This window comes from Ictalurus punctatus, chromosome 18 (assembly GCF_001660625.3).
Source record: "Ictalurus punctatus breed USDA103 chromosome 18, Coco_2.0, whole genome shotgun sequence".
In the NCBI taxonomy this organism is placed as follows: domain Eukaryota; kingdom Metazoa; phylum Chordata; class Actinopteri; order Siluriformes; family Ictaluridae; genus Ictalurus; species Ictalurus punctatus.
In genome coordinates this window covers 14,000,989-14,028,500 of record NC_030433.2, presented here as the reverse complement: position 1 = coordinate 14,028,500, position 27,512 = coordinate 14,000,989, and the positions used below count along the sequence as shown (strand labels likewise).

At 39.4% G+C, this 27,512-nt stretch overlaps 4 protein-coding genes and 1 pseudogene across 5 annotated transcripts in view; 1 reads left to right on the top strand and 4 right to left on the bottom strand.

Moving 5' to 3' along the window:
- Positions 1-2: 2 nt before the first annotated feature.
- otub1a (OTU deubiquitinase, ubiquitin aldehyde binding 1a) lies at positions 3-10,091 on the bottom strand. The gene is given in 7 exon segments (NM_001201298.2): positions 3-505; positions 1,716-1,910; positions 4,153-4,237; positions 4,345-4,463; positions 4,782-4,880; positions 7,129-7,190; positions 10,031-10,091. Coding segments are annotated over 7 exon segments (780 nt in total). The 5' UTR covers positions 10,053-10,091; the 3' UTR covers positions 3-307.
- A 405-nt stretch (positions 10,092-10,496) lies between these two features.
- On the bottom strand, positions 10,497-15,527 carry LOC108278570 (cytochrome c oxidase subunit 8A, mitochondrial). The gene is given in 2 exon segments (XM_047161996.2): positions 10,497-10,655; positions 15,320-15,527. Coding segments are annotated over 2 exon segments (279 nt in total). The 5' UTR covers positions 15,440-15,527.
- A 1,871-nt stretch (positions 15,528-17,398) lies between these two features.
- LOC108278569 (hsc70-interacting protein-like) lies at positions 17,399-20,524 on the top strand (annotated as a pseudogene).
- A 542-nt stretch (positions 20,525-21,066) lies between these two features.
- LOC108279000 (E3 ubiquitin-protein ligase RBX1) lies at positions 21,067-23,858 on the bottom strand. Its single transcript, XM_017492859.3, has 5 exons — positions 23,577-23,858; positions 22,911-22,989; positions 21,819-21,889; positions 21,555-21,640; positions 21,067-21,412 (listed from the first exon to the last, which is right to left on the bottom strand). The coding sequence occupies exons 1-5, from the start codon at positions 23,652-23,654 to the stop codon at positions 21,400-21,402; spliced, it is 327 nt and encodes a 108-aa protein (XP_017348348.1). The 5' UTR covers positions 23,655-23,858; the 3' UTR covers positions 21,067-21,399.
- A 2,031-nt stretch (positions 23,859-25,889) lies between these two features.
- Positions 25,890-27,512, bottom strand: part of slc22a6l (solute carrier family 22 member 6, like) — a 35,127-nt gene continuing 33,504 nt past the window's right edge. For both annotated transcript variants that reach the window (XM_017492856.2, XM_017492855.2), the window contains 2 exons: positions 26,699-26,902; positions 25,890-26,191 (listed from right to left, as the gene is read on the bottom strand). In XM_017492856.2, coding sequence (XP_017348345.2) covers positions 26,098-26,191; positions 26,699-26,902 — 298 coding nt within the window. In that variant the 3' untranslated portion in view covers positions 25,890-26,097. The remainder of the gene's footprint in view (positions 26,192-26,698; positions 26,903-27,512) is intronic.

The following is a 27,512-nucleotide window of genomic DNA, read 5'->3' as shown; positions in this document are numbered from 1 at the left end:
TGTCTATTGCAAAATGTTTATTCTCACACTCAAACACAAGCTGTATAATAAAACACAGAGGTTAAACCAAGAGAAAATATTCCAGCGTTAAGCATGGGATATGTGAAGAAGAGTAGGGGTTTGGAGTTATACAAAAAAGGGAGCTGTACAAAGTCCAGTGTCTGAAGTCTCAGAAATCTGACTGTCTTTGGGGCGCTGAGAAAAAGATGGTGAGATTGAGTGTTGGACTCCTAAAATTCATGTTTCACAGCTTTGAAGTCGACTCGAACGATACCCCGCAGGGATGTTGGGAACTGCTCCCGAGCAGCTATTTGTACAGAATGTCGTAGTGACCCGGCCTGTACAGGAGGAAGACTTTGGGTTCTCCATCCTCAGGGAAGACGTGGTGGTTGACTGTGCCTCCCTCCCCTCGGTCCATGTACTCCACCAGGATACACACGCTCAGGGCCTGCGCTAGAGCAATGATGTGGATGTGGTCGCTTTCTTTGGACATGGGCTCCACCTCCTGGTCAACAGAAAGGAAAACACTTTGATTGTAATCCCAATGTGGCCTTCTCAAGATAGTAACAGATGTCGCATTTGACAAAAACTATATTTATGGAAGTAGACAAAACAAACCCCCTTTTAGCACATTGTTATTCACTGGTCAATACCAGCAAAACATAATTATATAATTATATAATTATTTAATTATATACATACATACATACATACATACACACATACATATATATATATATATATATATATATATATATATATATATATATATATATATATATACATACACACACACACACACACACACACACACATACACGTAAACAGTAAGCAGTAACAATTAGTTGCACATTGTAGTACAGAATTTAAAATCTGACCTAAACAAACATACTTGTCGAGATTACTGATCCAAATTAAGAATGGTGGTTTGAAACCTGGTTGGAAAACTGAAATTTTAATATTGAAAAATATAATTCTTGACATGGTGGTTCTGCATGACAAAAGTATACAATGACCCCAAAGATACACGACCCTCTTCCCCTTTCTCTAGTAAAATAGTGCTCCATGATCCGCATTTGCATTTCAGAAAATAACTGGCTTTTATTATGTAAAGAATAAAACATAACAGCTATGCTGTTATAGGGAAACAATTAACCATGGGGTGATATGATGATCTTAGCACCGCAAAACTTATTATTTTCCAATTACAGCACATCTGGAAACGTTTTGTCCCTCTTACACCACAGCAATTTCCCCGACGCTAATAATTATTCATTTATTAAAGAACGGCATATTGTACATTTGATCTATTTATGCAATTTATTACAATATTGTGTAAGGTTCTTATTCTTGTTAGCACGCATGTTAGAGCAGCTATACACAGTTACTGTTACAAAGCACTGACACTGGAGACTCCTTCCATAATGCAAAAGTCTCGATCTAAATGTACCTATGTCACGTCTGCCACAAGTTGTTACTTTAGAAACAATAACATAATAGAACAAGGGCATTAATATAAATTTTGCTGCTGGAGCTACCGTCAAAGCTGCTGTTATAGAAAATTAATCAACACCTTCTGACTGATCAGAATCGATCTGTATTCAACAGGAACTCAGATATTCCAGTCCCAAAGCATTTAATAATTCTAAATAAAAAACAGACCATCTTTCATTCGACAATTCTGCAGGGAGATGATGAAATGTTAGCTCACTCACCTGCTGGCAAAATTCTCGCACGGTTCGTCCGCCCTCTATAAAGTACTGGAAGAACTCATCCTCTCTCTGCAGGTAGCCCGAAGTCACGAGGCGCAGATACACCACCAGGTAGTCGGACACGCTCTGCTCGTTGAAGGAGTTGAGCAGCTCTGCCATGGACGGCTGCTTATCGCACGCCTCGATCAGGTCCATGAACTGGAAGCAGCAAGGGAGGGGGAAAAAAACACTTTCCGCATGAGACGGTATCATATTCCAAATGATTTCCTCAGAGTAGCAGGGAATTGACCCGGGATCTAAAACAAGCTGCCATGTGTGGTCTCTACAGACAGGGTATGAATATGCTCTGAGAAAATCAGCACTCAGTGATATGCACCCAATCTACAAATTACAAGTGTCAAATTCCAAGGTGCAAAAGTAAAATAAACCTAGAGTTTATTTATTGAGGTCCATAAATACGTATATTAAAGACCTAGACAGCTGAGAAGAAAAGCTCAACATGCTAAAGCTTGAGCCAGAGGAGCTACATCAGCAGAGGACCACAGCGGGTTTCACTCCTGACAGGAACTTGAGGCTACAGTGGGCACAGGCTCACTAGAACTAAACAGGTCATGAAGGGAAAAAGATCAGGCAATGGTTTTTCTTCGAGACGCCACTCTTGGAGGTGGTGAGTGTACATATAATCCAAATTTCAAAGTAGTAACTTTGCACCATGTGAAACGCATCTGAATGTAAGTGCTTACTTGGTTATAGGCTACATGACACAGTATAATTATTTAGAGCAGTTATCTAGGCAGATTTAATACCCAACAGCACAATATTTGTGATTTAGAGCCCAGACATCAGCAGTAGTGATTCCCAGCATCTCTCTCATCCACTACATAGCTGCTTCAATTTTTCTTTCTGCAGTACATGTGAGATTTTCATTCTCTCTTTTCACATTACGCCCTCTGGTGGACACAAACATACACATAAAGTATGAAGGCAGACAGCTGTGTGATGCACCATGCTTCACCTTCAGGTGTTCTAAAATAAGCTGAGGTAGAATAGTCATGGTATAGTACTTAAATACGAAAGAAAGAAAGAAAGTAACTATTTCTCCAAATAATACTGTGTCATATCTATAAAAAAATTATTATTATTATTTGGTGCTATTTTGGTGCAAACTGCTGTCACAACCAAAAAAAAAAAACACATTTAAAAAGCATTTAAGTATTCAAATCTTAGATTTTTACTAGGATCCTTCTATTATCTACTGAAACCCACAATAATATTTAAAATATCAGTAAGCTGATACATAAACTAGTATATGTCAATAACATATATTGAGTACTTTCAATTGGGAGGTGACTGTCCCGAATCCTCACCACTAAATTTCAACTAATAAAAATGAAATTGAAATAATTTTTGCATTTTATTATATTGTTGTTTTTAAAAATATATTTTTTGTTTGTTTATATAGTTATAAAAAATTATTATTTTATTTTTTCTTTGTAAATCATGAAACTTTAAGTAAAAAAAAAAAAATTGTCCTGCATTTTTACGTCATATGTTTTAGTCCATTGGCAGAGTCTGATTTTGACCACACCCCTACATTTATGATCAGGAAGTATTCCTGTGACCCTCTCTCTCATAGCTACATGGTGAGTAGATAAGTCCCATGATTTTGAAGTAAATATGTTCAAAAGTCTGAAAATCTGTGTGTAACTTTAAGGAAAATCAATACCAAAGATCTTTTCTTCTACAAAGCAAACTTTTTTGGGTGTTATTCCATAAAATTTAGTTTTTGTGTGTGTACAACTGTTCAGAATCATTGAGCTAGGCTCAAAAGCATCTAAAATTGTCACTATCAAAACAGTCACGACCGAAACATGTGGTGAAGTTTCGGTTGTGACCTCATTGTTTTGGTAGTGACAAAAGGGAACACTTAATCCTTTATTCGGGGGAAAAAACAAAATTTTAGTACAGTTATGCAATTCATTGTAGCTATGAGAGAGAGGGACACAGGAATATTTCCTGATCAAAAATGTAGGGGTGTGGTTTCAGCCAATGGAATAAAACATACACTGTTTCGGTACTGACATGAAAATACGTTTCATGATTTACCAGGAAAATGTCAAATAAATTTTAAAAAATTAACTTTACTTTTTAAAAAAAAATCAAAAAGATATTTCTAAAAATAACGGAATAAAATACAAAAATTAATTCAATATCATTTTCATAAGCTGAAATTTAGGGGTTAGGGTTTGGGACAGCCACCTCCCAATTGAAAGTACCCAATAAATGATGCGTTTATATATATATAAATATATAATTATAACAGTATACTAACAAAGTTTGATACTCACTGAAGCCAGGAAACTCACTGTAGTGTGCTTGATAAGTGATCCATGCTCTAGGTCATATTTATCCCATCTACTTATCAGACTGATTCACGTACCGTGTTGTGAAAATCTTCGATGGTGAATTCTGTGAAACCTTGGCTCACGAGGTCCTGTTTGCTCTTGGCAGCAATGGCTTTGAACCTGCAAGTGCAAATATTTTCCACTTTAATATGTGTAGCTAATAGCATAATGTCTGCATACAGACGTACAGTCTATCAGCAAGATTCCTAGTGTGAGTGACAAATCACCTGTGTAGTTCTTTACTATCATCCAGCAATGACTCTAAGTACGCAAAACCGAAGGCTCTGTAGAAGCAGTTTCCGTCAGGTCGTGTCTTCCGTATGAACGAGTACTTCTTTTGTAAATCCTGTTGATATAACATACAAGTAGGTTTACACCGGGGAGCAAAGGTTATCATAAATTCACATATCGGTTGCAGCTTCACGGTTTCAAAAAGGAAGGTATTAAACAACATCTAATCCTGTTATGGGGTAGAAGTATTATTATTTGGTTAGGAGAAAGAAAACTAGATATTTTTTTACTGTTAAAGAGGATTGTTGAATTACTGATCAATATTAAACTTTTATTATTTCATTTTCAAATGTCTTTGCTGATACAGCAGCATAATTTACTACAGCATAAAAAACCCCAGTGCAACGGTACAAACATGTGTATAACATCTTACCCTTATTTTTTGCTGGTAAATTGTGTCATCTTCAGCATATTCTTTCTTAAGTATAGCTAGATCCTGTTGTTCTGATACAAGTGGAATGTTGGTGGCAATCTGGAATTAAGCAATAACCAGGTTAGCAGCACATCAGGCAGATATTCACCCAGACTTACACCATGTGTTCACATTAGAAGTCACAAGATGTCTCATGTGGATGTATTACATCCACTAATGTATTATGTACATATCATTGTGGCACCTTTATTTAAAATAGACCTATATATGGTGGCCTGGTAAAACCCATGAGACATTGCTGTGGCTGAATTCTGGCAATTACACAAAGTAGATGAAAAAGCAGGTGTTGGCCAAAACTGGGGCTTTCTGCCTATAACATACTTTGGCACCAGCCATGTACATGAAATGAGGGGGGGGAAACAACAACAACATATTGTGGCCACTAATTAAGAATTCGTTCAAACAACTTATGAAGCAGTTCATACAGGATGTTGTGAGGTTGGTTTTTTTTGTGATTGATGCAGCTAAAATTGCTCGATTTTGCTGTGGCTTTTTTCAAAAATTTGCGATGCAACTTGCAGTTTTTTGTGTTTTTTTGCAGGAAAACTACTTGAATTGGCAAAATGGCAAATGTGACCTTTTTAGTTGTACTCATGCTCAACGCACGTGAATCAAAGACAGCTTTGACTGAATGCTTGTTGTGATGACATCACATGATGCGTCTTGGCCAGTGTTGGGGAGTAGTTAACTAAAAGCTTTTCCAGTAGTTACTTTTCGAGTTACTTTCTCAAATGAGTAGCGATGTAGTGCGACCAGTCGCTACGTCTTTTGTCCAATTACAATGGTCCTCTTCATTGCATATCTGCAGTGCCTGCTTGCTTCACAGAAATTAAGAGCCTCATATGGATAGGAAGAGACCATCTGATGGACATGTAAAACGACCAACAGGGGTTTGTTACGTGATGTATTGGGCGGGAAAATGATAATATCATAATAAATTAATTACCACAGATGTAATGCACCTTTATACACATCACCTCAAAGCAAAACATCCTACCGTATTTATATTTATGGGGGCCTCGGCAATGTATCTTACGGGAGTGCAGTGCTCGTGGGTGAATAACGAAACCTGTAAGTGAGAAGGTAACTAATGGTTTGGCTCATTTAGTAGTTTAAAATACTTGAAATTGGAATACATTTGTTGTTGTTAATTTCCATTTATATTACTGCATATAAGAAATGATTGCCTTCTAAAAATTCTAATTCAAATGGCAGTTTAACATATAGGTCTGGATTTTGTTATTATTTCTGCTAGTGCATAAGAAATATGCCTTTCAAGCTGACAGTCAATTTTGTGGGCCCTGGTGGTTTTATGGAAATCTGTTGCTCACAGAAGAGAATCTGTGTTCCAAGTTTTTAAAAAATCTAAATAGATATACTTTCTTTGTGTTGATTCTACCTTAATTCTGTGATTTTACATTTAAATATCAATTATTAAAAGTCTTAAGAAGAAGAATAAAGATTAATCGCAATGAATTAGTACATTTTTTTTAATCGACCGACAGCCCTAATAATTACACATTATTTAAAATCTCACTTTCACAGTATCTCCCTTTGAGCTTGACATTGACGTACACTGTCTTGCTTTAATCTCTCACTTTCAGTGCCATATACAGTTTCGGTATTAACTGTATTTTTGGATAGTCTATAAATAAAACAAGACTCCATAAATTCATAATCTTTAAATTGTGTTTAATTTCTTTATGCAAAATTATACACATAAGCTGATTCACAGTCATGACATACTAAAAATTTTGCCCGTTTAAGTAGCTTCAATGTAGTTAGCTACTTTTTGTCAGTAATTTGTAGTGTAGCTAACTACTTATTTTTTTGAAGGGTAGCTTGACTGTAGCTTAACTACTTCAAACTATAAGTAGCATGTAGCTTGAAAAGCGACAGTTTCAAAGTAGCTCCACAAACACTGGTCTTAGCCCGACTCTGCAGAAAATCTGTGGTAATTTAAAAAAATCGCAAGCTCCTCCGAATATATTTCATTACCGCGATCGCAAAATCCTTTATTTATTCGTTCCCTCGTTTTACCTAAAACGAAGGAACAAATTAGTAAAACGTGGCCATGATATATTGTTGTTGTTGTTTTTTTTATTGGTGCATGTCATGTGCAGAGCTCCGTAAATTTGCAGAAAAATTAGGAAATCTTAATCTCAACAATCATTTGTCCCTGTTGCTGAAAAAAAAACAATGTCCGCTTGCTGCTTTGAGTCAAACCAAACCTTTCACACAATACTATGATGAATAAAACAGATATTAATCAGAGAATGGGTATTACCTCTTGCTGAATCCTGTCTTGTTGTGCAATAATAGCTTCATCATATGCAAGACAATTCAAACCTGTCAGAACACAAAGGTTACACTGATTAAAGATCACTTGGTATGTCCACAGTTACTGACTGCATCCCATCTGTTGCTATGAACAATAGAACACATAGTTAGTCAAGAATGCAGATGCTAGAGTCCTAACTAGAACCAGAAGATACGACCACATCAACCCGATCTTATCCACACTGTACTGGCTCCCAGTTAAATCTCGCACTGATTATAAAATACTTTTAAGAACTTATAAAGCACTAAACGGTCTCACACCATGGTATATAATCGACCTTTTGGTTTTCTATGATCCGCCACGCCTACTTAGATCAAAAGATGCAGGCTATCTGACAGTACCTCGAATAGTGAAGGCTACAGCAGGGGAAGAGCTTTCTCTTATAGAGCCCCACTGTTATGGAACAGTCTTCCAATTAGTGTTCGGGACTCAGACACAGTCTCAGTGTTTAAGTCTAGGCTTAAAACGTATTTGTTTACTCACGCCTACCCTGACTAGTCTCTCTATTATGCTAATTCCCAGTCCTAATAATCTTTTCTCTCCTCTCTCCTTCTTCTGAGCCACATACGATTTTATGGGGATACTAGAGATCCTGATCCTTTCTGATCTCCAGACCTGCCTGATCCGTTTCAGATGTCCTGCCTCTGGATGGAGCTCTAATCTACTCCAATTACAGACTGCTGGGACTACGGCTGCTTCTATGGCCATACAGAATTCATATAAGTCAATAATGAACTTTTTCACATTATCTGTTGTTACCCAGATGAGGATGGGTTCCCTTCTGAGCCTGGTTCCTCTCAAGGTTTCTTCCTATTAAAACATCTTAGGGAGTTTTTCCTTGCCACCGTCGCCACTCAGTGGCTTGCTCAGTTGGGATAAATTTGCACCTTTAATATCTGTATACCGTGTTGATATTTCTGTAAAGCTGCTTTGAGACAATGTCTATTGTAAAAAGCGCTATACAAATAAAATTGAATTGAATTGAAATACCCCTGTACACAAAGCGAGCTCCATGAAGACAACTGACCTCAATCCAACTGAACCCAACTGAACATTTTTGGGATGAACTGAACCATCGACGGCACCCCAGGCCTCCTCTCATCATCAGTGCCTGACCTCACTAACACACTTGAGGTTGAATGAACACAAATCCCCACAGCCATGCTTCAAAATCTACTGGAAAGCCATCCTGGAAGAGTAGAGGTTATTATGACAGTAAAGGGGGACTAAATCTGAAATGGGATGTTAAAATAGCACATATGAGTGCGAAGGTCAGGTGTGAACAAAATTTTAGCCATATAATGTATGGACAGTATTATAGATTTAACCAAATAACATGTCTATGTTGAATGATCTAAAGTAAATACTACTATAAACTCATTTCCTGTAGTGAAGCGCTGGCAGCAAGTCATGTTGATTTGACGTCATATGTTTAACTTGGGGTTTGAGGATGCCTTCCTGACTATCCTAATTCCTAGTATCCAAGCTGTGGAGGTGTACTCTGAATTCTCCAACTCAGAATGGAAAGATCAAGTTATGAGCTTTAGGTGAGTGCAGCATTTCAACACGTTTCACATACACCGTCTGAGGTTTGGATTCTCATCGCACCTGTGACACAAAGCTATATAAATCCCAGACGCACTGCTCCACTTAAAGCATGCGCATCTGCATAAAACACAACCAGGTCACTCATGTGAAAGAGCAACAAATAGACTACAATCAGTAATTACACACTTACAAAGTGACCTATATTGTTGATGTCACGCCGAGGTTCCCAATCCTGGCACATTTTAGTGTTTTCCCTGCTCAAACACACTCACTTCACAACACTAAACGGGCTGTAATTTATTTAATTAATGAAGAACACATTGAATAAGGTACACTCCAGGATTGGCGGTTCTCCAGGACCAAGGTTGGGAACCTTTGGTGTGCCTGATTGAAGGACCAGTGAGTTTATATACAGAGTGTGAGATAAGTGTCAGTCGAGTTGAATAAGGGCGTCCGCCAAATGCCATAAATGTAAACATAAAATGCAGAGTGTCCGAAAACTCAGGAACCAGTACAAGTATAACTATTGATACTAAATTTTATTTACAATGTGTGTGCTACACATTTTCTCAGTCGCCATATCATATTTTTATGGATTTTTGCTCCATGTATTCCAATTGGTTCCTGACTGTTCAGACACCATGTACACATGAAGGTGTACCTAATAAACTGAAGGCTATAATGGTTTGTTTCACAGCCAAAGTACACAAGTGGTTAAAAGACAGTTTTCTAGACTACAAGTTCCCAATCCTGGTCCTGGAGTACCCCTGGGGTCGGGCACTAGAGTCAGGCACATTTTAGTGTTTTCCCTGCTCTCTCTCTCTCTCTCTCTCTCTCACTCTCACACACACACACGCACTACAAGGAGGGCTGTTAATTAATATAATAGTTGAAGTGACGTGTGCTAGAGCAGGTCAGAGAGTTCACCAGGAGCTGTGCCCTAAACAAAGGGGGTTTTACTCCGCAAATGAACTCGCGTTAAATTCCCGTGGTAAATAATACCACGGGTCTGGTCATTAGTTTGGTCTCGGTTAAAATCTAGTAAAGCATACGTGTACAGACATAACTTCAATTTTCTAAAAGTCATAGCTTTACTAAGACGAACATTTACTACATTATTATGAAAGCTCTTTGCTACGGTGCTACGGTTTTAGCCAGCTAGCATCTGGTGAGCAAGTTATCCTCAGCAATTACTTCTCTGTAATTAATTCAGCAAAAATATATCATTTACATGACGTGCACAGCTTATCAAAACCAATTTCAAGACCACAAACTGCTCAAGGTTGGTGAACTCTCTCACCATCGATATCCTTTTGAGTCATCCCTTCTTCTTGTTGTTCTTCGTCCGCCATGTTGCCTGGAAATATTTCCTGTCACATGACAAGAACGCAACCTTCCGGTTCGCAGCGTTGACTCCACCCACTTAAGACAGTATTAAATGTGTATAAACCTCTCACTAGACCTGTAACACCGAATTCACAAATCCTGAATACATAATTTTATTCGGTTTACTTGCAGTCTTTAATGCCACTGGAGCAGAACAATCACAATCGGGTGGAATAATGAAGGTGCATTTCTGAATCAACCCAACAGACATGACACAGCATCAACTTAAGATTTAAATAACATTTTTATTTTTAAGTGCGTAACAACATCCACAAGAAGAGCTGCAAGATCACCAATTATTACAAGTCATTGAGCGGCCGTTGTACATTGACTAGAACATTTTAGAGACTGGTGTGAGTGAGAGAAGGTAAACTGGTGAGTCAGAGGTTCCAATGGTCCCGAAAGGAGTTTGAAGGAAATGATCGTAGCAGACTACTTTTTCAGGCCTCCTTCTTCTTGTAGCTCTCAAGGTTAACCAGGACCCAACCGGATGGAACCAGGATGGCCATTCCAAACAGACCAAGACCGATTGTTGTCTCCTGTGTGAAGGATAAATATATGATCAGCTCATGGACAGTAAGATGAATAAAGTTAAGACATCTCAGCAGGAAAGACACCAGCAGCAGGCTTATGATGCTAAGTCACAAAGCAGGTGGTCACACTCAGGTAAACATTTAAGTTTTTAACTCCAAGAACCAAACAACTATTGTAGCAGTTAAAAATAAAATTGGCTTGGAGCGAGGACATCATTAGGGAGAAAGGATACTAAACAAATACCGGGTCAGCCCATATTCTAAACGCCTTTTCTGTTCACTGAACACATTCTAGACCCTACGTAGTGCTTGATATGACCAAGTTAGGTTCAGCCGCAACAGGGGTGACTTCGATAAACGCCTGTTTGGAAATCTGTAACAAGGCGAGATGTAAAAATCTAAGACTTAAACCTTTATTGTAACTTTATCTGTAATGAGATAAATGACAATTTTCAATTAGAATATTACCATATGCAAAGTACGTATTAAATGACATTTATTCAGGCACAATACAGAACATTACATACAGTGGTTAAAGCGAATGCCTACTCCCGAAGTGCGTGGCTCACATTTAGTATCGGCTCGTCTCGCTCAGAACCTCGACCGAAGTAGCACCAAAAAAAATAAATAAATAAATATTACCAGGTACTGTAATACACAGTGGAAAGCCCGCAAAAAGCAAGCAGAGCAGAGTCAAGCCGAACTGTGCAGTGGAAAAGTACCAATAGTAACAATTCAGCCCTGAAATACAGGCTCAGTACCTGATCCTATCTGAAATTACAGATTTATAATAATGTGCTTGCTCTAATACAGTATCATTTCTATAACAGTTAATTCATAGGTCTGCAACGGCAGATGATCTACAATAAACAAAGACGAATAGTAAAACGCTTAAGTGTGTGAAAGAAACGTCTAATCGTTGACTTCATGAAGCTTTCTGTAGAGAGGCGTTTATTTAACATTACATGTCTCCGATGTCAGTGCTTTGTAACAGTATTTTCTGTCACAGGAGTCACTTCAGGACAGAAGATTTTGTGGTTTCTTGGTAACATGCCAAGCTGTACGTGGTTTGTGTTTTTTTTAAAACATTAACTTTAACACAGAGAATAGGTACTGGTGAGGGGAAATGATTGTTTATAGCTGCTAACATAAATGATAACAGGGACTAACTTATCTTGCAAATGTTTCACAAGATTAAACGTATACATGGTTGATTATTACCCGTGAAGAGCATGTCCCCCATCATGGATTAGGCTGCAAAAAAAATTAAAAACCCACACGATATCTTAAGCACTATTCGGACGGGACTAGTTTTCCTGTTAGAGAAATGTGTTTCCCAGATGTATTTTAATCCTGCCCGAATGTGCCAAGCCTGTGGTTTTCCTCACACAACCTCTAAAAATTCCAGAGCAAATTATCTACAGTTTATCGGCTAACTGTGATCCTCTAGAGAAATCTGATCCTGTTCGAATGTGAATGTCTGTGATTGCAGATCATTTTTTTCACAACGCTTGTCCTATCACATTTTGGCCAATGTTCAGTATGGATGCACATGCTTCTGCTAGCCAGTGAAGAAATAAAACTAAACATAAATCAACAAGCGCCAAATTACATAAATTGTTAAGACTGGGCGCGGTAATCTCAGTGTCAGGTGATTATTATAAACCGACAATTCTATATCTATAAAAAAAAATAATAAAAAAAAATAAAAACCCCTGAAGTTTTTTTTGTAACAATAAATTCAATCAATAAATCAATTAACACATCTAGTACTTAAACTATAAAATAAACTATCAGTACGTTTACATGGACAACAATAATCCAATATTAACCCGATTAAGACAATATTCTGATTAAGAAACTACCAAGTAAACAGCAATTTTTTATTACCTTAATCCGATTAAAGTCATACTTGAAGTAAACACAAATCGAATTAAGACATGTGGAGTACTCCTGTTTTAGTTTCATTATCGACGTACATTACAGACATGTACACACCTTAATCACATTGTTAACGTCGTATGGGAGTTTTCACAGCATTTTGCGACAGGACACGTACACACACGGCAGTGCTCAACCATTTGACGGCAAACAAGAGAGCACAGCTGCATCCGAGACTGCGTACTTACCTGCTGTATAGTAGGCGAGATGCATATATTTCAGCTAGGGATGCACCGGATGTTCGGCCGAATAAGTGAAAAGGCCGAATAAATTTGACCGAACAATGACGTGTTTAATGACGCACCAAACAGCCTAGCAACCAGAGTGAGACGCACGAATTTCACGACCTTCACTTCCGGCAGAGTGTTCGGAGCGACGAGGGGGCTCGCGCATGCACGTGCTACATGCACAAGCGCATGCTCTTCAGCTGTTGACAACCGTAACATTGTGGAGACGTGCATTTGATTTGTTTCTATTCCGGAGTATTCCCCACTCCGTATGGGAGTAGAGTACGGAAGCAGGTAAAGACGTATTTATTTAAGGGCAGGCAGACAAATCCAAATCATAATCCAAAAAACGTAGTCACAGAAAACAGGGTCAAAACACAAAACAAGAATCATGAACTAGCACTATGGACTGGGAGTGGAACAACCAGCGGGGACTAAATGAACTAATCTATAGTTTAAACTAACTAAATCTATCAAGGAACATAACATTAACAACGCATCTAACTATACTATATCTACTATAATACTCCGCGTGGTGTACAGGGACGTGAGCGGTATATATCCCCAATATAATCAGCCGTATAGAACCATTTTCTGCACTCGTCAATGCACTTTTTAATGCTCTTTTTGTTGTAGGCTACAGAGTGTTACATTCTTTCAGCAGTCAGTTATAGGCCCAACATCGGGCCTAATAACAAGCGGGGCTCAAAGATGACCACATCAAAATATTTTTATTTTACTCATTTATTTAAAGTTATATTGTGCCTTGTTGGTAGCCTATGCCTGCTGGAATTTAAAAAAATGTTCAGTGTTAAATATTTTTGAAATTGTAGTTTTTGTAATTGATTTTTTCATTTTTTAAGACAAAATAGTAAAAGCACATTTAGACTTTAATTTATGCAATGGTAAAAAAAAAAAGGCAAAATAAATGGAAAAAACGCGAAAAAAAAAACGTGTTCGGTATTCGGCCAAGTTTTTCATTATATTCAGTTTCGGCCAAGAATTTTCATTTCGGTGCATCCCTAATTTCAGCTACTATATAGTAGGTAAGTAAGCGATTTCGACGCAGCCCACAGCTTTGAACAATCGTCTATTTGCACGTATAACATGACAAATGATTAACGCACTTGAAGCTTTCGTAAAAATTAAAAAACAAAAACACCCAAAACTGTATACAGTACCATAACAAAGACAAACTGTATGTTGACACATGAAATTCTGGAGGGAACGTCCGACGGTGTGGCGTGGGGACATAATGACGTGCCGTTAATCGATCTATGTTCTATAACATGTATAACGGGAACATGAAAGGAATATTCTAAAAGTGACTCATGTAAACACCTTAACCACAATATTGTCTTATTCAGAATGAGGTCAACAATTAGATTACTGCTGTCCATGTAAACGTAGTCATTAGGTTAATGCAGCCAGGGCCAAATTATGAGGAACAGAAATGATTAATTGCTTAGCTGGGTCTTCAGGCAGCTATGCAGTCTGTTAGTCTAAAATGAATGAATCACTCAGACAACTTGTTGTCCCCGAGTCATATTAAAGATCCGTTCAAAATGAACGGCACATCACTACTCAGAGGTCGGTGATGTACAGAACTATAAATCAAACCACGTTCAGAAAACTAGTCCCGTCCGAAGTGCTTTAGCAAGTAAAAGTCCCATGACTATACTCAAATTGAACTAACTTTTCTCATTTAGATTGTCTTATACAATACGATTAAGGTTATTTCTATTTTTTTTTAAACACTAATTTCTCTCTAAATTACAGATGTTGCTTATTTCAAGAGTTCATTTCTAGAAAGAGGAACAATTATCTGCCAATACAGTAAGACGAAAAAAAAATAACTTGAAACGAGTAAATTAACAGAAATAGGCTTGTGTGTTCTATTATAACCGTATAATGATTAATATTATAATATTCCTATATTCAGATTATCGTCATATATATATATATATATATATATATATATATATATATATATATATATATATATATATATATATATATAAAAAACCAGATAGATAACTGCCTGCACATAAAATTAAAAACAAGTATAAAACGTGTCAAATGGAATTAGACGTAGACATTTTTAATAAAGCTTTTTTATGTGTACTTTGCTTAAAAAAATAACTCATTAACCACAAACTATCGTAGTTGCTGAGTGACCTTTTCGCCGTAGTTTGTCGCCTTTGCTAAGCTAGTTAGCCATCTAGCTAGCCTACCTTACCAAACCGTAATTTAAAATATACATATATCTTTATATATTTACAAAAATTCTATGTAGAATATAACAATTTTTGTCTGCGTATATGACAGATTCCTAATATAATTACACCCATCATACTTTCCCCTCCAACTATTACGCCTCACGTTAGCTAGTTCAGCCAGCTTCACCCGACCATCTGAAGGTTAAGCTAGCATACACTGTGCTAATTGTGAAGGCCCGGGGAATATCGTGGCAACTAATTAAAAACCATAGAAAAGACTTACAGCTGCTCCTAGAGCATCCTTTGCGGGTTTTGTTGTAATGTTAGCCCGCTGAGTGAAGCCTGTCCCCCGCAGAGCTGGAGCTGAGCGGATACGGGCGAGTCCTTTTAGCAGTGCAGACATGTTGCAGCGTCTAAAACGAGTCGAGTGCTAATGCTAATATTACTTACGCTTCCGCTGGGGAGATTTGAAAGAAGGGAAAATTAGAAGTGGCTTCTGGGAGTTTTCATCGAGCGCAGGGGATTGTGGGAGTTGTATTCGCACTAAAGTATTAACTGTTAATCGCCACACGAGTTTGAAAAAAGGGACTATTACAGTGTCATTTGTATAAAGAATAAATCACGACATGTGCTGTCACAGGAAAATAATCAACAGCATTGTGGCATTTTCCAGTAGCAGCAGAAGTGTTTTATTTCTCATACCACAGCAATTTGTTATGCAATTATGTAAAAAAAAATAAATAAATAAATAAAAAACTTTAGAGACGGTCCCTTAATTTCCAAACCAACTTTATTCCGGTGCTGAACACTTTCATGCAGAGTGTGGCACAGTGTGAAGTTTCATAACGCACTCAGTACTGCGTGATAAACATGTATATATTGATAAATAAGTTAATTGTTTGTTGTCAGGTGTTGGCAATGGACCCGCGGAAAGTGGCCGAGTTGAAATGCTTCGTGCAGATGTGTAAGGAGAACCCAGGTGTGCTGCACCTGCCTGAGATGGAGTTCTTCCGGACGGAAGACTTCTTCGGCATGGGTTAGCAAATGAATCATAATCATAATCACGATCACACTTACATATTACTCATTCCTCCTCTGTCTGTGTGTGTGTGTGTGTGTGTGTGTGTGTGTGTGTGTGTGTGTGTGTGTGTGTGTGTGTGTGTGTTTCAGATTGGGAGCGACTATTCCACCCCTGCCTAAAAACTCAAGTTGTCAGGTGATCTACAGTGTTGATGTGTGAGACGTGAACAGATTCCAAACCAGACACCTCCACCTGTCGAGTTCTAACACACACTATCCCATCGCTCACACACTGACGTGACAAAGCAGCAACAGTTCGTCGCATGTCACGTGTGTGTGCGCGCCACAATTTCAGCCACGAAGCACCATCTGAGCTAAAAATGTTCCTTATTCTGTGCAAATCCAAATGAATCATGTCGAACGATTCGACGTTTCTCTAGTTATTTCCAGCAAAAACAGGAGAAAGACTTATAACTGTGGTTTCGTATACCAGGGGTTCCCAAACTTTTCCAGGGTAAGGCCCACCAAATGGCATTAACATTTGACCGAGGCCCCCCTTTTGCAAAATGTCTTTAAAACACATTAAAAATACAGACTTCTGAATATATACCCCTTTTTTATTATTAATAATTACATCTTATATCTTTACATTACATTAGGAATTGATTGTGTGTGTTTGTGTGGTTGTCTGAGAGTGAGAAATTATTTTTCACACCAAATTGTTGAGGCCCTCCGGGCACCCCCTGGCGGCCCCCAAGCCGTGGCCCCCACTTTGAAAACCACTGTCGAATACGACCACGTGTTAAATGTGTATACATTTAGATGTTATGGATAAAGCTCGGGAGGTTGTTGGTGCCTCTGGTGCATGTACGATGCTAGAACAATTAGCTTGGGGGTTTTTTTTTCTAATCTAATCTGAGAACATAGCCAAGCACGAAATATGTGAATCATGAACACGTGATTTTCACTCTGTTGGTGCATTATTTAAATAGTTTTTTGACTAGTTTAAAAAGCTATTTATAGCTACAACCATTTCTCATCAGAACTAAAAATACTGGATAGGCCACGCCCCAAGCAACTGTAGCTAGAGACCAACTGTAAGTGATTTGTCACTTGTTAGCGTGAATGCCAGGTGAAGGTGGGGTCGTGTTTGTGCTGGTGAGTCAAGCACGCGTCTGACTGCGCAGTGTGAGTAAAGAAAACATGCTCACACACTAAATACTCAGCATGGCTGCTCTCACTCCCACACAGGGAAGCTGTCCATGTGATCCTAAAACAGCCCCGCCCCCTCAGGCAGAGCCTGCTCCAGCCCCGCCCTCTGAGAGCGAGGAGAGTGAATTAGGTAACTGTGTAGTGTGAATGTGGCAGTGAAGCACCTGGTGATACTATAATCTCATGATGTGGTTAAAGGAGGTGAGATGTTTCTCCTCTACAGAGATAGAAAATGATCGACCCAGACACGGACGAGGTTGAGGAGATGGGCGACTATGAGAACCTGGAGGTGGTCGGTTTTATGTCATCTAGGGGTGGTATTACTTTTGCTGTAGATGTGAAGAGCAGAGGGTGACCCAGAAGGTGGAATCTGATGCTCTTTCCTCTTCAAAATTTCAGGTGACTGAGGAGATGATGTACCAGGCCAATGAGAAGAAGATGGAGGCAATTGACGCACTGGGAGAGGGTGAGGATCACATACACACACCTCACACAAACCACTACTGCTGATATTACAGTTAGTTCAGTTACTGGATCAGTTAACAGAACTGAATAAAGTAATATAGTAAGATAACGTGTGTGTGTGTGTGTGTGTGTGTGTGTGTGTGTAGGAGAGCTGCAGAAAAGTCTGGATCTGTTCACTGATGCCTTCAAACTGAATCCACGATCAGCTATTTCTCTATGCCAAGAGAGCCAGGTAACACAGAGGCACACACACACACACACACACACACACACACAGGTAATATAAGTTAGTATAAGCATAAGTATGTTTTAGAACCTTTTTTTTTATTTTACTTTAATCGTTTATAGAATTGATTTGTTATACATCTCAGATTTTCTATTTAAGCATAGATGTGTGTTTCTAATTGTTTTACATTGTTGTACAGTATGTTCTATGTGAATAAGGTGTGTGTGTGGGGGGGGGGCAGTGTGTACATCAGGATGCAGAAGCCGAACGCTGTAATTCGAGACTGTGACAGAGCAATAGATGTATGGCTGTGCTGAGTTGGGGTTTATAAGTGGAGAGGGAAAGCACACAGGTGAGGGCGTTCACTCAATCACTGCTCAATAACCCTGTGTGAGTGTGTGCGAATGTGTGTGCGTGAGTGTGATCATCACTTTCAAACACTTTTGAAGTGGGGGTGGGTGTAACGTGGATGATGTACATAAAGCCTCAGAGATGACTATTAAAATTTTATAAGGTTTTAACTTCTCTCCCTCCCTCCCTCACTCCCTTTCTCCCTTCCTCCCTCACTCCCTTTCTCCCTTCCTCCCTCACTCCCTTTCTCCCTTCCTCCCTCACTACCTTTCTCCCCCCTCCCTCACTCCCTTTCTCCCTCACTACCTTTCTCCCCCCTCCCTCACTCCCTTTCTCCCCCCTCCCTCACTCCCTTTCTCCCTCCCTCCCTTTCTCCCTCCCTCCCTCTCTCCCTCTCTCTCTCTCCCTCTCTCTCTCTCTCTCTCTCCCTCTCTCTCTCTCTCTCTCTCTCTCTCTCTCTCTCTCTGTGTGTGTGTGTGTGTGTGTGTGTGTGTGTGTTCCTTCACAGGCCAACAAGATCCAGGAGCACCGGCATAAATACGAGCGTAAACGAGAGGAGAGAGAGATCAGAGGGCGGCAGGAGCGAGTGAAGAAAGCAAGGGAGGAGCATGAGAAAGCACAGAGGGTGAGACAGAGCGGTGTAGTGCCTTTACACTGGATCTGATAGAGTACTGTTAACACAAGTGTCTGTTTGTGTGCGTGTGTGTAGGAGCAGGAAGCCAGGCAGCATGCAGGAGGAGGAGCACAAAGAGGCTTCCCAGGATTCTCAGGTGTGTGTGCGTGTGTGTCTGATAATAATAAACACAGAGGTGTGTTTGTGTACGCGTGTGTGTGAGATAATAATAAACACAGAGGTGTGTGTGCCTGTGTGATGTGATGCAGCACGAATAAGAAGCTGGTTGGGTGTTAATGTTGTGCTGTGGCGTGTATGTTCCGTGCTCCTGTAGTGCAGGAGGTTTTCCAGGCGTTCAGCATGCCCGGCCTGCAGGAGCTCTTTAACGACCTGAGGTGCTCATGGCCATGAAGGTGTGGAACCAATCCCCAAGCAGTTCAAAATGCCGTTATAGTGCAGTCAAATCAACCTTGTGCTTCATCTGTAGCTACTTAAATTGCTTGTTAAATCAAGTAACGAATAAAAAGGGTTTTTATGCTGTTAAAGGAGAAAAATCCTTTAATGATGTGCATATTAATCTTCATAAACTAAATCTTACCTTCAGAGTTGCCGAGGTTCTGATTTGAACCTCGTTTTCAATGTAGTTAACGGGTTCCTACGTTACCCACAATGCCGTATGACTACCCGTGGAAATCGAAGCATGTGGATCTCTCAAACGATTGTTGAGGCATTTTATAATTGATGCAATCAATATAATCGGTTGTCTGTGTGTGTGTGTGTGTGTAGGACCCTGAAGTGATGGCAGCCTTCCAGGACATGGCTCAGAATCCAGCCAACATCTCCAAATACCAGTGCAACCCGAAGATCATGGCTCTCATCAACAAACTGAGGTCCAAGTTCAGCAACCCGCAGGCCTAGGTGGCCGAACGACACGTGTTTAGTGATGAGGTCAATCCTCTGAAATAGCGCTTACTGCCCCTCTCTCTGTCTCTCTCTCTTGCTTACATGATGTATTTCTTCCTCTGCTCTAACACGGGTGGTGACTGGATGGAGGTGAGATAAACATGTAGTAAATGCTTTTTAACTCGCACGCTAGATAGATTTCAGGACTATTTAAGAGCATTGGAACACCACCATGAAGGAGTTGGACATAGGGAACAGGTATTCAGTGTAAACCATTAAAGGGGAAAAAAGGAAAGGGGGAGACCACACAGTCTCAGTTCAACACTTCCTGGAACAGTCCTGAATCGCACTGTAAACAGAACTGGGCTGCGATTGGTATTTGAAATGGTCCAGTCACTGCCTTTGATACTGAACCTGACTTTCTCCCTGACTGTGTACCAATCTTTTACCGCACTTAACACAAACTGACATGGAGATTATTCTAAGAGTTCAACTGATCATCATTCCCATCCAGTCAGGTCTTAACTAAAGTTTTCTGTATTGTTGTTGTTGTTTTCTGTTCTATTCTGTTAACAAAACAGGAAAATCACATGGCAAAATGTTTTTTTTTTTTTTTTTTCTTCCCCCCTTGATCCAGGAGCATTTATTTCTATCTCTGAGCAATGATTTCAATCAATAAAGGTTTTGGTTGTTGCAGATCTGACGCCTTGTGGGTTTTTAATATTGGAGGAGAATGCATTATGAAACAAAATCAGCCATGCTGTGTTCATACAAAACAGTGGTTCTCAACCAGGGGGGTGTGGAGAGATGGGAAGGAGGGGGTGCAAATTTTTTCAAGAAAAACACAGACAGGGCATCATTTGGGTACTTGGTGTATTTTATTGCTTTTCAAATAGAATTATATATTTTATATAGAGTGGATAATCATTATACATTTTTCACCCTGTCCAGGGTGTACCCCGCCTTGTGCCCGATGCTCCCTGGGATACGCTCCAGGTTCCCCAGCGACCCTGAAGAAGGAGTAAGTGGTAGAAGATGGATGGATGGATTATACATTTTTCCTCCAACAGGATCCCTTTTATCATCAGTTTATAGTTATTGGAGAATGTCCTCAAAATATGCTAGTTCCATAGTTTAGTTGGTCCCAGTCAATGAGCTGTTATTATAGAAACAATAACTTTTTTTTTTAAGTAGTTTATTAATTTTAAAAGAGTACGGAAAAAGGCTGGTGCAGGACAACTGTGTATTTATATAAGTAAATGAACAAGAACTGACTTGTTTCATATAACACATATAAAATATAAAAAAAGGATGACATGACTTTCTTTTATTGTTGGTAAATCGGTATGGTGTAAGAGGAATAAAACACAGAAACACGGTCTTATATGAAAATAATGAACTTCCAGCTGGTAACAGTAGCACCCTGTCACTCAGTAGTACTATAACATCAACACACACAGTATTTATTATACATTTTGAAAGGTGATATGAGATGCCTTTCAAAACAAAACAAAAAAATTCACTGTTTAAACTTAACAAAAAAAAAAAAAAATAGTGAGGACGCATGCGGAGTTCAGTGTCCGTACCTGAAAATCAGAGCACAACAGAACATTCCAGTCAGCAATCACACACATACAAAAGCATAAAGTGTACACTTAGATAACGCAAATGTAAATCCTATTGGTTTTAGCACTGGTACGCTGAGTGTGAGAGAGAGAGGTCACTTACTTCTGGAACTCCCATTCATTGTTGTCCAGAGGACACACCTGCCGCGTCTTTAGCCAGCGGGAGATGCAGTGGAAATGAAATGCATGCTGAACGAACACACACACACACACACACACACACACACACACACACACACACACACACACAGTATAACAGCACCACAACCTGTACAATGATGCATATTGACTTGTATTCTATTACATCCAAAACACTGAGGTACAGAAATGCAGTGAAGAGAAGGACAACTTTGTGTGTGTGTCTTACATTACACACTCCCCAGGCCACTGTGCACTCCTCTGATGTGGCAGAAGCCTGATTGGCCTGACACTCTATACCTGCACACACACACAAAACACACAGACACATCAAACAGTAATCGGGAACTGGCTGCAGGCAGAAACTAAAGTTGTCAGCATGGAAGTGAAGAAATGTCGGACCACACACTCCGTAGCATCAGTCGACACAATCGGTTGAATTTGTTGCTCTACCACAACATTGCGATTTTTTCTGCAAAATCTGTAAAGACTAGAAAAATACCAGGTTATTTATTTATTTTCAATCCCTTCATATCTTTAACTGTCCAGTTTGGGTGAGCCCATGCCCACGATCGCCTCAGATTCCTGTTCTTCTGCTCTTGTAGCCTGCCACCTCAAGGTTTGATCTTTTGCGCATGCCGAGATGGTTCTCTGAGCTCACCGCGTTTGTAAAGAGTGATTATACAAGTGGCTAGATCCTTCCTGGCAGCTTGAACCTATGTGCCCATTTTCCTCTGATCTCTCTCTCATCGACAAGGCGTTTCCACCCACAGAACTGCAGCTCAGGCAATGTTTTTTGTTTTTTTGTTTTTCGCACGACTCTGCTGTGAAGAGGCTCAGGTGAGAACTTCCCAGGAGATCAGCAGTTTCTGAAATACACAAACCTGGTCATTTTCTTCCCCCATTGTGATGTTTGATGTGAACATTAACTGAAGCTCTTGACCTGTATCTGCATGATTTTAATACACACACACACACACACACACACACACACACAAATATATATATTTGCATTGCGCTGCTGCAACATGATTGGCTGATTAGATAACTGCACGAACGTTCCTTTTAAAGTAGACGGTGAGTAGTATCGTATCACCCACAGAGCGCATGGCTAATTTTGTTCTCTTTGGGCTCTTCACACCTGGATGGCAACGTGGACCGCATCATTGGCGATGAACGTTAGAGCTATCTGACCTCCGATCTCCTTGTTAGCTACATGATCTCCTCAACACCTCACTGAGCTAATCAACTGCACTTAATGTAAAGGTGATGGTGTGTACACTTGATGTTTCTGTTTCCAGGTGAACAAGGAAACACTCACATAGGTCCATGATGTGGTTTCTGCAGATGGCACAGTTATCCACCACGATGTCCCAAGCCCACAGAGCTACTGCATTCCACTGGAACAGAGCGAGAGATGTGTATTAGCAATAAAACAAAGTCTCGATGGTCTCAATTCCAATGGTTGCTGACAACAAATATAGAATGAATGTCATCAGATGTAAATATATACACACACCAATTATATATAAATAAATAAATATTTTGAGAAGGTTGAGCATGTAGGTTTAAAATAATTCCAGAAGAAAGCTCAAAACACACTGCAGGAAACATTATTCCATAATACTTTTTGTCCAATAAACATCATGTGAGATTAAGACACTGGGATTAGTCTCCTGTAGATTGGGACATAACTCCAGCAAATCAGAGAAAATTCTAGATGTTTAGATTTAGAAATAGGATTATCGATAAAACTCGGATATATTAGCAAAACAGCATACATTTACATACTTTATCTAATACAGTAGATGTATATTGTGCCTACTCGTCCCCTGAGTGTAGCATAGCTAGCTACAGAGAACAGGAAACAGTTTCACATTCTGTCCCTGTTTATATAAACACACCGCCTCTCACTTCACCTCTAACATAATCGTTTAATATACAGTATTTAAGTCTGTTTTCTTTATTTTTTTTGATCAGTCGTTACCTTTTTGACTTCAAAACGCTTCTTACAGGCGCCGCTGTTTGTCCCGCTCAGGGTGTCGACACTCATCGTGGCCGCCATGTTTCAGCGACGGATTCAAAGTTGCGAGAGGAAACACGGTTTATACGAGACTCCGCGAAATTTCGCTCAAATCCTATGTTCCTCTGGGTCGTTTTCAGCCTGTTCGGGTTTAAACTGAGACTGGAATAAAGTTGGTGTGACGTTGGACGTTCGATATTCGCGGACATTAAGGGACTGTCTCTAAAGTTACATACGACATTGTTAAACACGTTTCTAACTTCAATAGCATTTGAAGGGAATGACTTACAGTCACAAGACCAACTGTAAAGTGTTCATCTAAGTGTCAGGTATGAGACACACCTTTTAGATTTTTGATATTTATTAAAATAAGCTTTTAAATCATTTAAATTAGACATTCTCTGCAGAATGGGCTCATACACAAAATATATCAAAAATCTAAAAGGTGTGCGTCATACCTGACACCTAGATGAAAACTTTACAGTTGGTTGTGTGACTGTACATCATTCCCTTCAAATGCTTTTGAGCTTTAAATAATGGTATATACGAGCCCATACAGTAATAAAATACATGGCAATTTTTATATATGATTTAATAGTTTATTTTAAATATAAAAATCTAAAAGGTGTGCATTATAGCAGACACCTAGATGAACACTTTACAGTTGGTTATATGACTGTAAGTCCATCCATCTACTTACTCCTTTTCAGGGTCCCAGGGAGCATCAGGCACAAGGCAGGGTACACCCTGAACAGGGTACCAGTCCATCACAGGGCACAATCACACACATATTCATACACTACAGACATTTTAGACACACCAGTCAGCCTACCATGCATGTCGTTGGACTGGGGGAGGAAACCGGAATACCCGGAGGAAGCCCCCGCAGTACCGGGAGAACATGCAAACTCCACACACACAGAGCCACAGGACTCGAACCCCAACCCTGGTGGTGTGAGGCAAACGTGCTAACCACGAAGCCACCATGCACCCTGACTGTAAGTCCCTTAATTTCCGCATTTCTGCGAATATCGAATGTTCAACGTCAAACCACCTTTATTCCAGTGGCATCCCACTAGAACTTGTAGCAGGGCTGTGGGGATTTGTGTTCATTCAGCCACAGGAACATTAGTAATGTTGGGCACTGATGTTGGGCGAGGAGGTCTGGGGTTGAGTCGGTTTTCCAGTTCATCCCAAAGGTGTTCAGTGGCGTTGAGGTCAGGGCTCTGTGCAGGACACTCAAATTCTTCCACTCCAATCTTGGAAAAATTTGTCTTCATGGAGCTCGCTTTGTGCATTGTCATGTCATGCTCTAAGAGGTTTTAAATCACCCTTAAGGTGATTTATACTTGCAGTTAACTATGCATACACGTACACAAATTATATGTATACTGTGGTCATTTGGCTTGTCGCTTGTGCATGTCCTCAGAAATGAACACTATGCTTCCACATGGTGCAACAGTGGAAGCAGGGCAGCAGCATGTGATACTGATACTTTTTTGAAGGTTTTAAAGAGAAACGGAGCTTGTGAGTGTGTGAATTCTGAGCTTCTTATAGCTTTCTTATAGCTTTTATCACAGGAGAAACAACACCACAGCTCTGTTAATGACTCTGTTCATTTGTAAAACATCCAGCTGAATACTGTAATTCCATATTTGGATAAAATCTATTCACACATACCAACTGTACAACTGTACCAACATGATACTGTAGATCAGGCTGGTTCTTTAACTCTGGCCCTGGAGGTCCACTGTCCAGTTTACCTCCAACCTCAAACTGAATTTTACAGCAGAGGACTTATTTCTGTGAAAATCTGGTCCCCCACCAAAGATATTACACTTTCTCAACCCCATAAAGAAGTCTCAAATCTGAAATGTTCTGCATGCACAGTATACTTACCTAATGTAGGTACCCCCTAAAAAAAATTAAGACTGAGAGTCGAATCTCGATGGTCAGGCCCATCCTGAGTCGAGATATTGAGGTTTCCTTAAACAGCTGTATAACCAAATTTTGTTGTGTGCCATGACACAAAGATTGCCGTCATAGTTAAACCAAGTAAAATATAAATAAATAAAAACAGGTGATTTTGTATGCCAATACATAGAGGTAATTACTCAAAAAAAATTAATAAATAAAATTAAAAACAGTGAAGCAACCAACTTTGCAATTATTGGACCACTTGAGATGGAATGACCCTAGTATAAAGACTAATATTGTAGAATCTTTAAATTGCTTTATTTCTTTTATTATACAATCACAGAAGAGAACACTTCCATATATAAATCATATTTTTTCTTTATTACTTGAAATTGGATGATATTATGCATTTACCATGAATAAACAGTCTTAACTTGATACATTCTACTTACAAAATCAACCTTCAGTACAAGAGTAACTTCCTACTCTGTTACGTTAGTCTGTGTGTTATGTTTGATGCATTCTGCTGCATTTTGTCCGCAGGATGTAAAGTGTTGTAAATAAGGCCTCAGGCACACTCCTTCAGTGGCATACTGGTCTGGTCATTCAGGACCACTTCCTCTTTCTTGGGAGGTTCTTTGGATTTTCTCAACTTGAAACCTCTGAAGTAATGAAAACAATAAAGAATAAAACTGTATTGTCTATATATTGTCTATATTTAAAAAACAAAGTATAGGTTTGATATAATTTATTGTTATACCTCTTCATGTCTGAGCATATATAAATTGAAAAATCATTTAACTTTTTTAGAGCCTCTAGTTTAACTATATTTTGTGCTACTAAAACAAAAATCAATAATCTGTCAATTTGTGTAAAATTGTGTATGTTTTGGTTTTTCCATGTCATATATTAAAAAAAGGATTACTCTTAGCAGTCACACAGCTCTGTGTATAATTATCTCAGTATCTGCTTTTTGGTTGGACATAAATTCTTTCTTTCTTTCAGCAGGTCCCGCATTCTGCCTTAGTAGGTCAGCAGTACATAATGACAAAAAGCAACTTTAAACCCCAAAGGAAAAATGCAGAATTAACACAAAACAGCATTTTAACTGTTTCCAATGAAAGTTTCAAAAGCACATCCTGAAGACATACCAGACTTTCTGGACTCACCTGTCCTCAGCGTCTTGGATGGTATCAGGAAGTGGCATGCTTAGCGTCTCAGGGAGGAAGTAAGCAAAGATTCCACTCAGGATAGGAGCTGCTCCGTAGATTACACCCGGAAGCCAGGTGACTGCATCAGAAAGAAGAAGCACCAATGGAGCCACCATTGCTCCGAGACGAGCCATCGTGGACACCCATCCCATGCCGTTCTGCCTGTGAAGAACCAACGAAAGCAGCATAAAACACATTTACAGTGAGGGAAAAAAGTATTTGATCCCCTGCTGATTTTGTACGTTTGCCCACTGACAAAGAAATGATCCTTCTATAACTTTAATGGTAGAATTATTTGAACAGTGAGAGACAGAATAACAACAAAAAAATCCAGAAAAACGCACGTCAAAAATGTTATAAATTGATTTGCATTTTAATGAGGGAAATAAGTATTTGACCCCTCTGCAAAACATGACTTAGTACTTGGTTTAAAAACCCTTGTTGGCAATCACAGAGGTCAGACGTTTCTTGTAGTTGGCCACCAGGTTTGCACACATCTCAGGAGGGATTTTGTCCCACTCCTCTTTGCAGATCTTCTCCAAATCATTAAGGTTTCGAGGCTGACGTTTGGCAACTCGAACCTTCATCTCTCTCCACAGATTTTCTATGGGATTAAGGTCTGGAGACTGGCTAGGCCACTCCAGGACCTTAATGTGCTTCTTCTTGAGCCACTCCTTTGTTGCCTTGGCCATGTGTTTTGGGTCATTGTCATGCTGGAATACCCATCCACGACCCATTTTCAATGCCCTGGCTGAGGGAAGGAGGTTTTCAC

Coding starts and splice junctions, on each gene's coding strand:
- LOC108279000 (XM_017492859.3), bottom strand. CDS start 23,654: ATGGCGGCCACGATGAGTGTCGACACCCTGAGCGGGACAAACAGCGGC. Junction 21,890..22,910: donor AAACCACATCATGGACCTAT/GTGAGTGTTTCC, acceptor GTGTGTGTGCAG/GTATAGAGTGTCAGGCCAAT. Junction 21,641..21,818: donor TGGCCTGGGGAGTGTGTAAT/GTAAGACACACA, acceptor GTGTTCGTTCAG/CATGCATTTCATTTCCACTG.